The following is a 16615-nucleotide window of genomic DNA, read 5'->3' on the forward strand; positions in this document are numbered from 1 at the left end:
ATAATGTGGGGGTGTATAATGTTAGGGTGACTGTAGGAGGATTTTACTTTGTGGGGCACATGGAAAAATGATTGAGAATGGACGGAGTCAGCAGAGAAGTGGGTGGAGCTAAATTTGCCACAATGCGCATGGCCCTCTAGAACCGTTACAATTTCTCATGTGGCCACATGGGAAAATTAATTGCCCACCCCTGGTCTACTGCTTATTTATTGAACACCATCATTACACTGTATGCAGTATGCATCTCATCTACCCCTAGTGGCTGCTGTAGGTTATTCTCTGTTTAGGGATTCTGAAGCTATGTAGGAGAAATCTATGAAGATGCACTGACTTTCATTTTTTAAATCCTGCTATACCTGTCTCTAGGTGGACTGCAGATCACATCACTCAGATTAAACAAGTCTATGAAAGGGGAACTGAGCAGAGAGAAATAAAAGCAAAAACACATATTTAGTGTGATTCTGAAGCTAAATAGGAGCTTTATGTCACAGCCAAAATATTTTAATTATCACAATACATGTTCATACTTCTCTATGTATATCCTGCATGGTTCTGGGGCTGCTTCTGAGTGCCATAGGGACAGCTACGGTGCAGATTTTCTTCTACTTATTATTGCAGTTAGCTTTCACCCACCAGCTCAGTGAGAAATACAAACTACAGGTAGAGCATGCAGAGGTAAAACCTGCTAAAATTATAAAATCTATGCGATACAATGACTATATATTTAGTTATAGTATTATAGTTTATATATAGTGTTATGTCCATAGTGAGAAGTATTGACCTACATTATGATAATATCAAGTGTTTTGGTTGTGATAGTGCTCTTAGTTAGCTTCAGCATCACCATAAACCTAAGTTTCTGCTGCTATTTCTCCCCTCTGCTTTCCCCTCCCCCTCCACAGACTTTATAGACACTTGTGATCTAAATCATGTGACCTGCAGGCCATCTTAAGGATATATCAGAATTTTCACATTTTTCTCTGATGAGACAGATTACAAATTTTCATATAATTGCTTATACTGATGATTTCTGCAAAGTTTGTTGATAAGACTGTTCCTCCCTGCTCACACAGTACAGCGCGATAGGTGCTGCTGTGAAGAAGGATGTACCTGACTGACTGTCAGGAACTCCCTTCTGACTGTAAAGAGCTACGGTACTGGCACCATTAGCTCTTTAACCAGGGCACAGATAAGGAAATCCGACAGTGCGCTGAATTCAGCGCACTGTCGGCTTTCCGGCAATATATAGAACTGCCTGTGCCCAAATCAGTGAAAGGTCCTCTTTAAAGAGGACCTTTCACCATATCTGGGTACATGCAGTGTTATATACTGCCGGAAAGCTGACAGTGCACTGAATTCAGCGCACTGTCGGCTTTCCCGATCTGTGCCCGATGTGAAGAGCTTACGGTCCGGTACCGTAGCTCTTCTATGGTCAGAAGGGCATTTCTGACCATTAGCCAGAGACGTCCTTCTGCCTCGCGGCGCCTATCACGCTGTGCTGTGAGAGCCGGGAGGAACGCCCCCTCCATCTGCTCACAGCGCTCGTCCATAGACGAGTATTATCAGGGAGGGAGCGGGCGTTCCTCCCGGCTCCACAGCACAGCGCGATAGGCGCCGCGAGGCAGAAGGACGTCTCTGGCTAATGGTCAGAAATGCCCTTCTGACCATAGAAGAGCTACGGTACCGGACCGTAAGCTCTTCACACCGGGCACAGATCGGGAAAGCCGACAGTGCGCTAAATTCAGTGCACTGTCAGCTTTCCGGCAGTATATAACACTGCATGTGCCCAGATATGGTGAAAGGTCCTCTTTAAAGTAAATGTTCACATTTGCCATTTTTAGTACACACACATGGCAGCTTGTTCTGAAAAGTCAGATGAAACAACATCAAACAAATACGTTTCCATTACTGAGCTAAAAATGTTAGAAGAGTTGCAGTACATTAATGGTAATGTGCAACTCTGATCCAGGGGGCTTCCAGCTGCGTATACAAATAATATGGTAGCTGGGATGACACAGACACGTCTACTTTTCCCCGCCACGTTGTTCATCTTGTTCATCATTGTATTTGTCTTTTCATGCTGTATATCTACAGTTAGGTGAATTATTTGCTTCTCTATTGTAGGGTCCTAACAGACATTGTAGCTAAATGTCATGAAGAGCAACTGGAGCACTATGTCCATTCATATGTAAAGGTAAGCAAAAGAAATGACGTTGTGTAATGTACACATAGTAGAAAAGGACACGTTTAAAGGGACGCTCCATGAAACAAAACCTTTAATAGAATTACTGTCAGCGCACATCCATGTATTAACTATACAATGCTCATCTCTTTCTTAGTATGTGTTTAAAACACAGTCATATGGAGATCGGACAGTCCATGAAGAACTTGCCAAAGGGGTGACAAGTCTATTAAAATGCAATGAGCTGAATACAATTAAGCTTGTGCTAAGGGTAAGTCCTATATTTCTAGAGTATACGAGTATTTGTGAGAATGATATAAATGTGTACATGAAGCACATTAAAGGGGGATTCTGGCCTTAGGCCAATTAAATATTTGTACTGTATCATGAAAAGCTATTCATCTTTCCAAAATACTTTCCAAGACCTCTGCTTGCGGTGTGTAAGTGCAACTGAAAATCTGCGAACAAATGGTACTAATACAGTTTGATGGAATACTCCGACACATTTTATTATAGCTCCCGGATGGGTTCTTCATATTACTGACTGTCAATTGTTTAAAGGGATCATTGCACTCAGCAAACATTTTGGTCTTTTTATTGTTTACAAGGACATCATAGCTCACTAGTGGATGTTCTGGGTATTACAGCCTGTCCCATTCACTTAGACAGCTGGTCAGTAGGGCAGCTGAGATAACGATTTCATTCTGGTTCCTATAGCTGTGTCCGAGGAGATAAGCATACAGTAAACATGAATGTGCCCCTCTGAGGAAAAAAGTTGCAAATGTTGATGTTCACAAGAATTCTATTCAAATATAAATTACTTCTATTGTGGATATTTTACCTATAGGGAATTGCATGTAAGCCAGGGTAATTCCACAGTCTTATTCTGTGATCCACAGTAAGCCAGATGTTGCTATGTACCGCTAGTAGTCCTAGTGGTAGAGATCGGAATGGCAATATGGGAGATTGAAATCCTGCAGCCATTAGGCCATAAGAGCATATTAGAGAAATGCTGTAAAATGAATTATAAGATTATTAGTGAAGAGGATAACACCACTGGACCTGCACTGTAACATTGACTATCCCTCTAGATGGATTGCTCTGCAGTTTTCTTCCTGTAATCTTGTGATGTAATCTTATTATGAAGTCAAGTAATGCTGATTTAGTACTAAAATGAATAAGTGTTATGTGAGTGGTGGAGAAGCTGCATGGTGTCCTTAAAAGACCTTTATTGGTGCATTGTGGAAATGTGATATACTGTAGCCATTCAATGCTAACTGTATCTTACTTATTCAAAGCTGTCAGGGGTATAGATTTAGGATGCACTGAGGTCACAGTTGCATCCAGGTTCGTGTGCTTGATGTGACCCAGCAATCCCTGTAATATAAATGATGGTTTGGGAGCACAGTTACAGATTTTGCATTATGGTCCAGCACCCATCCATCTAGACCTATGGATGTGTAATAGCATATTACAGTAAATCCCATGAAACATCAGACCCAGAGCTGTCGTTTATTCTTTATAGAATATCCAATTTTAAGCAAAGTGAAAGCAGAGTCTCTAAATTTAGAAAGATCCTTACCAGGAATAACCAATGATTTCTGTTCTTCTGACAGCATTCACAGTTTTTCTTTGAGATAATTATCAAGTCCATGGCTCAACATCTCCACGATAAAGACATGATGCAGGTAAATTGCTCGTACATGTTATGTCACTGGGATAAATTCAAGACAATGAGCCCCATTTACTTCTATTTTCATCAAAGACATGTCTGAATTCTGCTCTAGCTTAGAAAAATGTAGTTGATTTTAAAGGTATATATATGTGTCTGTGTGTGTATAGCTTATATATATATAGAGAGAGAGAGAAATATATATTTAAAACAATAAAAATTTCAGTACTCAGTGTATGTCTGTGTGTGTATATATATATATATATATATATATATATATATATATATATATATATATATATCGGAAGTGTGCCACCAACGTTCTGAGCACCCCCTGCGTCATACCTGACCACCACCCCTTCCATGCTTGTGCTCTGTCCCATTTTTTTCTTCTTTGGAATTTGTGCTTTGCACAGGCCTCTGACGCCGCACTGTACCTATCTAAAATCTCAGGCATACACAGTCTGCTCTGCCACTACGGGTTCAGGCAGAAACAGTTGCGCTTGTCTTAGCTTCCATTTTGTGGTGCCCCAATAGTTAGATGGCCAGTTCATGCACAGTACAGTATGGGGAAAGACACGGTCATAGTGCACCCCATGCACGGGCAAGATTTTAGTGAGGGAGCTGTGATGTAGGCATAGTACACAAAGCTGCCTTGTGGAATTTTGACCTGCCCCCACAGTGTAATGCTCCACATGGTACAATATACTCCACAGTGCCCTCTAGAGTATAATGCTCCACAGCAGTTCCCCACAGTGTAAAATGCTCCTCTGAGCTCCCCCACAGTGGCCCCACACAATATGATATGCTCTCCAGAGCTCCCACACAGTATAATATGCTCCTCAGCAGCTCCATATAGTATAACATACTCCCCAGAGCCCCCCAGTATAAAGTTTCCGAGAGCCACCACACACGATAATGCTCCATATTGGCCCTACACAGTATAATATACTCCCCAGCAGTACTATGCAGTATAATAGACTCCTCTCAGTGCACCTTCCAGTGTAATGCCCCACAGTGGCCCCACACAATATAATATTCCCCCCACAGTGGTTTCACACAGTATAAAGAAGAAAATTTCTGGCACTCAAGGTATAAACTTCCAAATAGAACTTTTTTATATCCGAATTTACATAGAAGTTTCGGTCATGGAGACCTTCTTCAGTACTTTGGATATGGTCAAAAGAAAGTGTCTTCCACTCCAATTTCTTTGCACCGTAACCAATGTACTGAAGAAGGTCTCCATGACCAAAACATCTATGTAAATTCGGATATAATAAAATTCTATTTGGAAGTTTACACCTTAAGTGCCAGAAATTTTTTTCAATATATTATGGCTGTGAGAGGCCATTTCTGTGCACCGAAGATTTGACCGTGTGACGGTATATTATTACTCCACACAGTATAATGCTCCACAGTGGCCCCACACAGTATAATATATTCCCCAGCAACCCAACATAGTATAATAGGCTCCCCACAGAGCCCCCGCCAGTATAATGCTCCACAGTTTCCCCGCAGAGTATAATTTGGTCCCCAAAAATCCCACACAGCATAATAGGGTCCCCATAGTGCCTCCCCCCCCTCCAATATAACACTTCATTGGCCCCATACAGCATAATATACTCCCCAGCAGTCCTACAACATATAATAGGCTCCCTCCGGTGCCCCTTCAGTTTACTGTTCCACATTTCCACTACTAAGTATAATATGCTCCCAAGAGCCTTGAGCTGCTTTAGACAAAGCCCTCAGAATTTGCTTTGACAAATATTTGCAAGGTGCAGCCCTCTGGTTTGTTTTAGTGTTATTATTATAGTCTGAGTCTGAAGAAACCCTATAGGTAGAGGTATAATAAGTAGAGGCCCAATGGAGGTGACGGAAAATAGCAGTTATACTCATCTTACTTCACCTCACCTTGGCATCCTCGTATAATCACACAAGAAGCCAGAAATACATACAAGTACATAGGAGACTTTTTTCTTACATTCTAAACTGTGATGAGCAGAATCTTCAGTCCTTGCAGTTTGCAGGCATGTGTGAGGTTATGAGTAGGATCAGCCCCTCCTATCTGCATTCTCAGTATCTGCATTCATTTTGGTCCCGAATCACATGCTCTATGAGAAATAAGTTGTTTGAAAAGCTAGTGACCATTTAACTACCAATAATATATTAGACAATGACAACGAGTTGTAGTAATATAAACCACATATTGGTACATACAGCTATTTTAATGTATTTCCTATGGCTTTGGACATATTGATTTAATGCTGTTGCAAATGTGTCGCATGCACTAAATGGCACAATTATGTTTTGCTGTAAAAACAAGAAATAGACTGTCATATTTTTATATGTACAAGCTATACTTATGGTGTTATACACATTTTGCAGCAGGAATATAGAAGCAGTTATCAGGACTCTTAAAAGCATTGATATTATAGCTTGTCCCTTCCACCTGACATATGGCAGCTTTTAGAAGCATTTCTCGAGGTGTTGCATTTAGGTTTTCTATATTTGTGTTATGTCCAGTGACTGAGCGAGCGGCAATTTATCTTTGATTGAAACTTTCCTCTATTTGTAAGGTTGAGCGCACTAAGAGGTTCCCAAAAACCTTCCACCATGAATTGGAATTGCTTGTGATGAGCTTCTCAGACCATATTATTTGGAAGTACAGAGATGCAATGGAGGAGACGAAAAAGGCTAACTTCAGCCTTGCCTGTTTTCTGAAGGTGACTATTGTTTTTATTACTTTTGTTCCATTTGCCAGGTTTTTGTTTAGGAGGGATTTAATCGTAGAAAATGATCATGTCATAACAATTAGGATGTGTCTGCGCCCTTATCTAATTGTACCCTATGTTTGCATAGGTATAGCAGAGCTAAGTTGGTCATTTGGTAAACTTCCCATGTGTTAGCTTTGGTTTCAGATCCTAATTTCAGCTCAGAATGCAGAGCTAATGTATTTTTAGAATAGGGCTTCAATTTTAGGTCAATTGTGGACCTGGAAGAAACTGAGCTATAATACTAAAAGTAACATAATAGATAAAATAACGTTGGATAAAGAAACAAGTCTATCATATCCAACCTATAAACCCACCAAGTTGATCCAAAGGCAAAAAAAAAACCTACAACGCTGATGCCAATTGCCCCATCAGAGGAACCAATTCTTTCCCAAAGTCAAATTTAGCAATTGGACTAAAGCAGCCCATATACATTAGATTTTAGACTGTCTACTTTTGGTTGGTGGTACATAAACCTACGACAGTCTGTCCCATATTACCGACCACCAACTAAAGTTTGTCAGAACCAGAATCTGTTGTGTTGGATTTTTTTCTGCCATCTAGCTGCCATGATCTGTTGTGTATAGGCTAAACTGACAGACCTATGGAAGATGTTTGTATTGGCCTACGCCTATCACCATGGTTAATCCTTTTCTTTCTCTAGACATAGAAGTTGCCCCCTTGTCACAGTTTCATGTCTCGGTATAAAGAGATAAGAGGCACGATCTCTGTACTGTCCATTCACATATTTGTACATTATAATTTTGACACCCCTAAGCCTTCCTTTTCCAAACTGAACAACCTCAAGTTTGATAACCTGTACAGGGTATTGTTCAGCTGATCCTAAGGAAGACCACCTAAATGTTCTGTTAGCGTTTCTGTTGTAATGTTAAGTCAATGAAGCCTTATTATTTTCAATGACCCCCATACACACTTCCATGTATTTTCAAGGGTCTGTGAGCCCATGGCAGGACAGGTCCTATACATGTCCATTTTGTGGCCATTCTCACTGAAGGAAATTAATGGGTCTGTGAGAGATTTTCCATTAACCTTTTGCTGCGCTTGTTTGTGTGCATTTAAGCCTAACTTAATATGACACTTAAAATTTTAAGATGCAAATAATAAATACAGACATATCAATATAGGGAAAGCATTCCCAAAACATTGCAAAGGGTGAAATCCTCTGTAAGAATTGTTAGGCTCGGACATAACTGACATGCCACATACAGACATATTATACTGTAGTTTTCTATTTTTTTCAGCGAGGTTTGAGACAAAAATGCATAGCATATTTGTCATATGTGAACATTGTAATTGTAATTTCCATTTTTTTTAAATTGCAATCTTTGTTTTTTAGCGCTGTTTCACATTTATGGATCGTGGCTTTGTATTCAAGATGATAAGCAGCTGCATAAGCATGTTTAGTCCGGGAGACCACAAGGTAAGGGGTGGATTTACTTATTCCAGTAAATATGTTATGTTATGTTAATAGGCGTTCACACTACCACCACTTTCCGCCCTGGGGTTTCTGTCCTAAACCCTGGGGAAACCGTTTTAGCCTTCTTCGTTTGTTCAGGCTCCCAGAAAAAGAAGAGAGATAGTCATTCTTCAGGCCGAGTTGCCTCACTATTCAGCCTGAAGACATTCCTTCCTCCCGACTAGGCCCATTCATTGGGCCTAATCCAGAGCGGAGCGCGCGACTGGATGCCGCTGCAGTGCACTGGCAACTAGTCGTGGCTACCCGTTTTTTGGTTCGGGACCTGAGCGGCCTCCACCTCCGAAACAAAAAACTCACATGTGAATTTACCCTTAGTGTCTGTGATAGTAAGTAGTATATACTGTATACTCACATTTCTACTCCCAAGAATCTTAATTACACAGGAAATCTCCTACATTTCATGTAAGGGCTTGTAATTCAATCTTTATGAGTATATGAGTCGTGAATTGAAACCTGTCAGTAAAGATTGGAGTGATATTACAGAGAATATCCCACCATACATAAGCAAGTTGCTACTTGAAGGGGTTAATGCCACACGAGTATGGTACAATACAGTTCAATATACCAGACAAAACAAGGTAATTTTGATCCGTATTTTAACTAGGGGTTGTGAAAGAAGCCCGGGACCTTGCTTCTTGTTGAATGTTTGTTTGATATAGGACTCCCAGCTATAGAGCACCTCAGTAGAGTTGACAAACCTTTACTCTCCATTCAGGGCCGGCGTCAGCGCACGGCATAGTCGGGCAAGTGCCGGGGCCCACAGAGCCTCTGGGGCCCCCCGGCACTTGCCTGTCACGATTTCAGCTCATCGGCGTCCGTCCGCCGATGAGCTGGAATACACACGCGATGCAGGAGCTGCGAGATCAGCTCCTGCTTTAAAGCTCCGGCCCGGCTTGCGTGTGTAGGCGCGATGACGTCATCGCATCACGCCTACACACGCAAGCCGGGCCGGAGCTAAGCAGGAGCTGATCTCACAGCTCCTGCATCGCGTATGTGTTTGGAGGGAGAGAGAGAGGAGCGTCGGGGGAACGAGGGAAGGTGAGTGATAGAAGCTGAGTGTAAGTGTTTGTTTTGTATTACATATTAAGGTGAAACATAATGAAGGGGGCCCATGAAACTGGGGGGCAAATGAAGGGGAGGGGGGGAACGGCATGACACTGGAGAACATGAAGGGGTGGGGAGAGAACGGCATGAAACTGGGGACAGAGATGGAGGGGGCCCAGAGAAACTGGGGGGCAAATGAAGGGGAGGGGAGAACAGCATGACACTGGGGCAGATGGAGGGGGGGAGAACAGCATGACACTGGGGCAGATGGAGGGGGTGGGGAGAGAACGGCATGGAACTGGGGACAGAGATGGAGGGGGCCCAATGAAACTGAAGGGGCAAATGAAGGGGAGGGGGGGAACGGCATGACACTGGGGCAGAGACGGGGGACATGAAACTGTGGGCAGATGAAGGGGGAGAACGTGATGAAACTGGGGACAGAGATGGAGGGGGGACATGAAACTGGGGGCAGAGGAAGGGTGTATTTGAAACTGGGGGAGAGATGGAGGGGGGGCATATAATTTACAGGTGACTGTAGGAGGATTATACTGTGTGGGAGCACATAATGAATGAGAATGGGCGGAATCAACATAAAAGTGGGTGGAGCTAAATTAGCAGCGGCGCGCGGAGCGCGCCGCATATTTTGCCCCTCTTTCTACTCTTTAAAAGATTGGGAGGTATGGCGTTGGTGACGCCACACTCCTGCATGACGTCACTCGCTTCATCTGCAACGCACAGTGTCTCGACTCCCCCGCCTCCTTTACAAGGGGGCCCACTGAGGCTCTGTCGCCCAAGGGCCCATAAAAACCTGGAGCCGGCCCTGTCTCCATTACTGAATGTCTGTGCCCTTCTATTTTAATAAGTAGTTTAGTGGCCTGGAAAAGTTGCGTAATTAAGTAGTTGTATGACATCTGGCTGTCACAAGGTGAAGGGAAAGGTTTTTGTGGCAAATATTTTTTTTACACCACTATAGGTGAGCCAAATATATTGGATAGTTCCTTTCTAATTTGTGGCCACACCAACATCTGTCATAACTGCTAACATTTCCTCTCTTTGACGTAGAAGATTGCTATCAGGGCTGTGTAGTTTAACATATTTTCTTGATTCCTTATCTTATAGAGATAGGAAAACACGGCTTTAATGTCAGTATCTGAAATTGCATGTCTAGTTTTCTTTCCCATAATAGCTTTTTGCATTGTAGGACTTTGAGAGAAAATTAGAATATATGTTAGACATTGATTTGGCTTGAGGGGCAGCGGTTATTGCAAGCGTCTACAGCCAATTCATCTTCCAAGTTGCTGTTTAATAGTGCGAAGGAAAGATCTACATGTGAGATGAAAGAAAAGGGAGTGCAGGAAGGAGAAGTTTTCTCTGGTGTCTAAAAGGGAGTAGAAAAGAGAGGTCAACTTCTGTGTTATGAGGAGCTAGCTGGCGTAATGGGATGTTAAACAGGTCGGGCCAAGGAAAGACAACCACCATTGACGTCACTGAGGATCTTGGAGGAGGGTGGGATTTTGGAAGTAACAACTGTCCACAAGGTTAGGTGGATCACTTTGTATTATGTAGAGGTCAGAAGAGGCAAATCCACCATGTTCCCTTTTTTTTTTTGCACTGAAAGTGAGAAAGCCAGGCTTGGGGGTCTATCATGCAATAAAAAAGAGATATCACAGACCTTCTTGTGCAAAGACATTGGCAGTGCAGTGTGGAGTTGCATTTTAGTAAGACGGGGTGAGGTTTATAGAGAAAAGAAGTCGTGGATCTGCTGCAATTTGTATGTGCCATACTTTGAGTACTGAAGTCAATGAGAAGGGCTGATGGGCTTCATACGCAGTACAGTAGTCTGCTTATAGTTAGATATCTCTATAAGTATAATTAGCTGTCACAGACAAAAAGACCACATTGCCCAGCCAGTTCACTGGTAACCCTTTAGCTTCGGCCTGTCATGAACTGTTTTAGCCTTCTTGCCTGAAGAACCAGTGAAGTTTTTCAGTTTTTTTGTGACTACCTTTAAATTCCTCCATTTTCCACAGGTAACGTTTCAGCAATAACATTATATTAATACATTACTAAATTAACCAGTCCATTTGAAGTTATGAATATGAAGCTGCAGGTTCTATGGCTGACAGGTGTCATTTCATTTCAGATTTTGTACCAGTACAAGTTTGAGTTTCTCCAGGAGGTCTGCAGTCATGAACATTTTATTCCACTCTGTTTACCTATAAGATCAACTAACATTCCAGGTAATACATGGCAGAATACAAGAACCAAATACATAGCAACTGATCATACCTCTTAATCCCATTAATGGTGAATTCAGAGGTGCTATTTGCAAAAAAAGTATATTTTGTGCCTTGCTAGTTACAGTGACATTATTTTATTTATCACTATGGGAGTTCAGGACTACAGTCATTTTATATTTAAATATGAAAGTTAAATATTATAAATATATCTTTTTTCTTTCGGATACAACGTGAAGATTCAGTTACGCCTACAGACTCTACAAAAGCGTACCATGCGTTAGGTAAGTGCTTCTTTATAAAGGTTTATGAAAGGGAGTCTGTCAGCAATAAATTGAATATAAGTCCATTCTACCGTGTAGAGGTGATGATAGAGTTTCTAAATATGCCTCTTTTATTCAGTTTTGGTGCCCTATTTCTATTGCTGTTTGTTTATATGCAGATGTAGGACCTTCTCCATTTTGTGGGGTTCAGTCGAAGGACCCCTTATTAATTTAATAAAAAATGCAACTTTATTCATAGGGTCATTGAAATGAAAAGGTTTGTGCATGACTTCAAAAATATGGCTCCTTTCAGGAAGTGACATCATGTGCGTTGGTCACATGGCCATGCTGCAGCTCATCCCCATTCGTTTAATGGGACAGAGTTGTGGCATTGCCATGTGATCAATGGGTATCAGATCACTTCCTGCGAAGAAGAAATCATTTATGTTGTTGAAGTCCTGCACAGCCCCTTTAATTAAATTAATCCAGTAATATGAATCTGTAATAATGACTAGCACATGGAATAAAGATGTGGTTTTGTGCATAAGGCCTTAGGGCAAGTTCACACTGAGTTTTTTGGACTGGAACCTGAGGCGGAGGCCGCTTCAGGTTCTGGTCCAAAAGCCGGGTTGCCACGACTGAAAGCTGGTGCACAGCACCATCATCCAGCCGCGCACTCCACTCCGGATTAGGCCCACTGAATGGGCCTAGTCCGGAGGAGGGAGTTTCTTCAGGCCAAATCGCGAGGCGACTAGGCCTGAAGAATGAGCATCTCGCTTCTTTTTTCCGGGAGCCGGAAGAAACGGTTCCCGGAAAAAAGACCTGAGTGGCTCCCATTGATTTCAATGGCAGCCTCCTTTTTGGTCAGGGTTTTAAGGCGGATACGGTCTCAAAACGCTGACCAAAAAACTCTCAGGCTTCATGCACACAACCAAGTGTGCAGCCCGAGAATGTTTTGATGCTCTTTTTAGGCTATCAGAACAAGGCATTGTAACATCTCGGATCTTTGCAGATCTAATAACCGGATAATCCCCTTTAATTTCTAAGAAGAGTGATAAAAACTTTATGCAGCTGTAATAGTTCAGATTTTTTTTATTTTTTTTTTGTGAAGACATGCCAGAGTACACCTTAACAGATGACTTCTGTAGGAAACACTTCTTGATCGGCATACTACTAAGGGAGGTTGGTTTTGCATTGCAAGAAGACCAGGACATCCGGCATCTTGCCCTGACAGCACTGAAGAATATTATGTCCAAACACTCCTTTGATGACAGATATATAAATAAGGTAGCAAGACCCTTTATTGCTTTTATGCATGCTACATTCTGGTAAGCAGTCTATCCACGCAAAAATGGACAACCACTTTAACTTTTAAATCAGCTGGGGGCCATGAAAATTTTTTTAAAAAAATTCATACTCATCTGTCCCCGAAGCTCCGGTGCCCTCCCGACGTGTTCCAGTCCTACGACTGAATGGGTCTCTTGTGGAGTTCCACTGAAGCCAGTCAGTGACTGGCATGTCTTGTCACTACCTGTGACACCACAGGTCTCTTCCTAAAACCTGCTGAGGCCACTGATTGGTCATGTGACCACTGAGGCCATTTAGAGGCCTCAGTGGAAGGAATCCGTAATGTCACAGCCAGTGAACAATTTCACTTTGAGAAGACGCTGGAGCGGAATGACCAGACTGCGCGGGGAGGACACCAGAGCATCAAGGACAGGTGAGTATATATATATATATTTTTTTTTTCTTTCACTGCTCCCGGCTGATTTAAAAGTTAAAGGGATTGTTCAATTTTGCCTGCACAACCCCTTTGATGTATTATCATATGTCATTACAGCCTAAGAATACTTCTGTGTCTATTCTGCCAGTTTCTCCTAGCTCCCTCTTCCTTTCTCCCTCTCCAGCACCATACTGTTAAAAAAAAATTCTGTTAGTACAGGTCTTGAGACAAGTGAAAACCTAAGGAGCATCTCTGTGCTCAGGATACAATCAGAGGCAGATATTATGTATTGTGACTGTGGTATTCAGCTCCAGTCTAAAGGATCACTGATTCAAGAGAAGAGATAGACTAAGTAAGATTGGCAGCACTAACATTGCATTTTTATGTATTTCTTTTTGACATATTAATTTTTTTCAGTAAATTTTTGGTTGAGATTTTTATTATAGCTTCCATTTTCCAGCAAAGTTTAGTAAAGTCACCCCTATGTGTTTAAGTTTAGAAATTGTCTTACAAATTTAACATTACATAAGAAATAACATTGATTTTGTACATCTTATTGTTTTTTTGTTTTAGGAAAAGCAAGCTCAAATAGCTATTTTATATTTACCTCTCTATGGACTTCTCTTGGATAACATGTCTCGAATATTCATGAAGGACTTTTTTCCATTCTCTATTAATACATCCAACCAGGTAAGATTGGAAAGGAACCCAGTCAGAGCATGTATAGGGTGTGAAGAATTGCTGCTTTCAACATATCTGGTACCATGTAAATATTGTAAAGGGAGCAACTCCCAGTAACTGCAGTATTGGGGAACACTTTTCTTAGCACTGTAAATAAATTATATTATTATTTTACATTTGCTATCTAATCTCATGATAATATTTAACAGCATGTAAACATATACCTGTAAGTATAATTTCATACTATGTATCACATAGGCCTATGGCATCTCTACAATAGGAAAGATGTATTCTTTTATTTAGTCTATTTACTGTTTAAAAACAATGCCAGGATTTCTGTGTCTGGATTCAGCCTAACTCTCAAAAAATGAAATAAAATGTGATTAAAAGGTTGTGTGGTCCAGAAAGAGTGAAAACATCCAGCAAAAAACAAGTCCTCACATAGCTTCCTAAATGATAAAAAATATAATGTCTCTCAGTATAGCAACACAAAACTAAAGTGCTTAAACAAAAAAAAGTACACTCCATTGTACACTACAATGTAACATAAAATCAATATTATTAATAATAATAATAATAATAATAATTTTATTTATATAGCGCCAACATATTCCGCAGCGCTGTACAATTTGTGTTAACAATGCTATAAGAAGTTACTCTCTTTGTGTTACAGGGGTTATACAGTTTTTACTATTGATGGCCTATCTTTAGGACCCCCAACAGATCAGCTGTACTGAGACAGTGCCAATCCCATTATTGCTGACATCCCAGAGCTATGCTGCCCACTTGACAAACAAAATGTAGTGATGGGTGGAAGTTATGCAGCTCTGCTTCATAGACTTCAATGGAGCAGTACTGCAGAACCAAAAGCAGCCACTACTGTTTGTACTGCGAGTGAGCAGATCATATCCTCATATGTAAACTATCCTTGTTTACTTTCCTTGTTGTACTCTATGGTAAGGCATCTGCTTGCCCCTTCACCAATAAATGCCCAAAATGATCCTGTGGTTCTATTCAGAGACCTTATATAGTAAGTTCACTTCAAGTCTAAAATTTCATATGGAAGTCTCTTCCATAATGTATTATAAATGGACTTCTATTTTTAAGTCACTGCTGCACCTTTCTATAGCCATTCCAAAAACCCAGCAAGTCTCTATAAAGATAAGTCTTACTAGATTCTAAAGCCAAGGAAATGTTGAGATGGTGAATTTTTTATTGTGTCTCTCAGTTCAGTAGATGATTATAATAGGTAGTAGATGGATATATCACTTGCTATTGTATTGCTGGGATATGGAATACATTAAACTTTGTTACATTTTTGCAAATATTAAGATATTTGTTTTTATGGGTTTTTTGATAGGGCTCGAGAGATGACCTGAGCACAGCGACCGCCTCACAAAGTCAGTCTGCCATAAAACATGCTGCATCTGCAGATACCTCATTTTCTAAAGATGTCTTAAATTCCATAGCAGGTAATGTCAAGCATGTCAAGAATATTTTCTATTGCTTTATAGCAAAGTATTGACAGCTGAAGGACAGTAGATGAGCCCATCCGGTGTCTGCTGTGCATTGACAGACTACTGATGGGTAAACACAGAGTACATTTCACTGCAGGTTACTATTGGATGTATCCCATTCTTAAATGAAGTACTTTAGGTCATTAAATATGTGATGTAACATTATATTAGTCTAACAATTAGTCTAAATAATAATACACCCTGAGACAGGGAATGGTATAGCTTGACACTTATAAGCTGCTTTTCTCTTCTCTGCTATCAGTATGGTGCCAATATGACTTCCAGAGAATCATCAAAGTCCTGTATCTAGGGATACTGTAGGTCCTGTTACAGTCGTGTGTTGTAGATGTGGATTGTTTAATCTAGAATCCATTTGGACCTGCCTAGATTGGAGTACGGGCTCCAATAATGCAGATGTGTTCACCCTTAATCTCACCAAGGAGATATGGACTTTGCAGAAAGAGGGTCTCCAGTCTTTAGTCCCTTGAATAGTGCGAATCCAGTAGAAGCATAGTCAGGAGCCATCACCAGAAGAGCAGTCAGGATCTGCAGGCCAGGGTGCTAGACAGAAGTATAGTTAAAATGTAGTAAGTAGCTATAGCCAAAAGTAAAATAAGTACTAAACAAAGAATCCCAAGCGTGAGACAGAAACTGGATCAAGGTCAATAAAGAATCAAAACAAGATACAATACTAGCAACTAAGTTGGCCATCAGGCCTGATGTCACTTTTGGGCCCCAATTTCCTCAACCTTCCACAGACAGCCAGAATAGTAGACAGGAACAGAGGAGCAACCACGCAGCTTACCGAGAGGTGTCTGTCTTGAATTACAGTATTATAATATATATTACGTACTATTACATATATCTGTAAACTAATGGCAGTGGAAGTGAAGTGACAAAGAAGACTGCTATGTTCTCCCTATTTCCCCGTGTCGGGAAATGCTGCAGATTCGCTGCTGCAGAAACACAGCAGCAAAGACCACAGGGTTTTACAGTCACAGTCTAGCGAATCTTATCCACACATTGC

The 16615-nt window shown here is 41.1% G+C and overlaps 1 protein-coding gene across 4 annotated transcripts in view; it reads left to right on the plus strand.

Moving 5' to 3' along the window:
* Window positions 1-16615, plus strand: part of DOCK10 (dedicator of cytokinesis 10) — a 225709-nt gene that overhangs the window by 161162 nt on the left and 47932 nt on the right. For all 4 annotated transcript variants that reach the window (XM_075268832.1, XM_075268834.1, XM_075268833.1 and 1 more), the window contains exons 25-34: window positions 2125-2194; window positions 2340-2453; window positions 3799-3870; window positions 6431-6577; window positions 7983-8066; window positions 11311-11407; window positions 11644-11688; window positions 12779-12954; window positions 13964-14080; window positions 15432-15543. In XM_075268832.1, the coding sequence (XP_075124933.1) occupies window positions 2125-2194; window positions 2340-2453; window positions 3799-3870; window positions 6431-6577; window positions 7983-8066; window positions 11311-11407; window positions 11644-11688; window positions 12779-12954; window positions 13964-14080; window positions 15432-15543 (1034 nt within the window). The remainder of the gene's footprint in view (window positions 1-2124; window positions 2195-2339; window positions 2454-3798; window positions 3871-6430; window positions 6578-7982; window positions 8067-11310; window positions 11408-11643; window positions 11689-12778; window positions 12955-13963; window positions 14081-15431; window positions 15544-16615) is intronic.

The sequence above is a fragment of the Leptodactylus fuscus genome, chromosome 3 (assembly GCF_031893055.1).
Source record: "Leptodactylus fuscus isolate aLepFus1 chromosome 3, aLepFus1.hap2, whole genome shotgun sequence".
In the NCBI taxonomy this organism is placed as follows: domain Eukaryota; kingdom Metazoa; phylum Chordata; class Amphibia; order Anura; family Leptodactylidae; genus Leptodactylus; species Leptodactylus fuscus.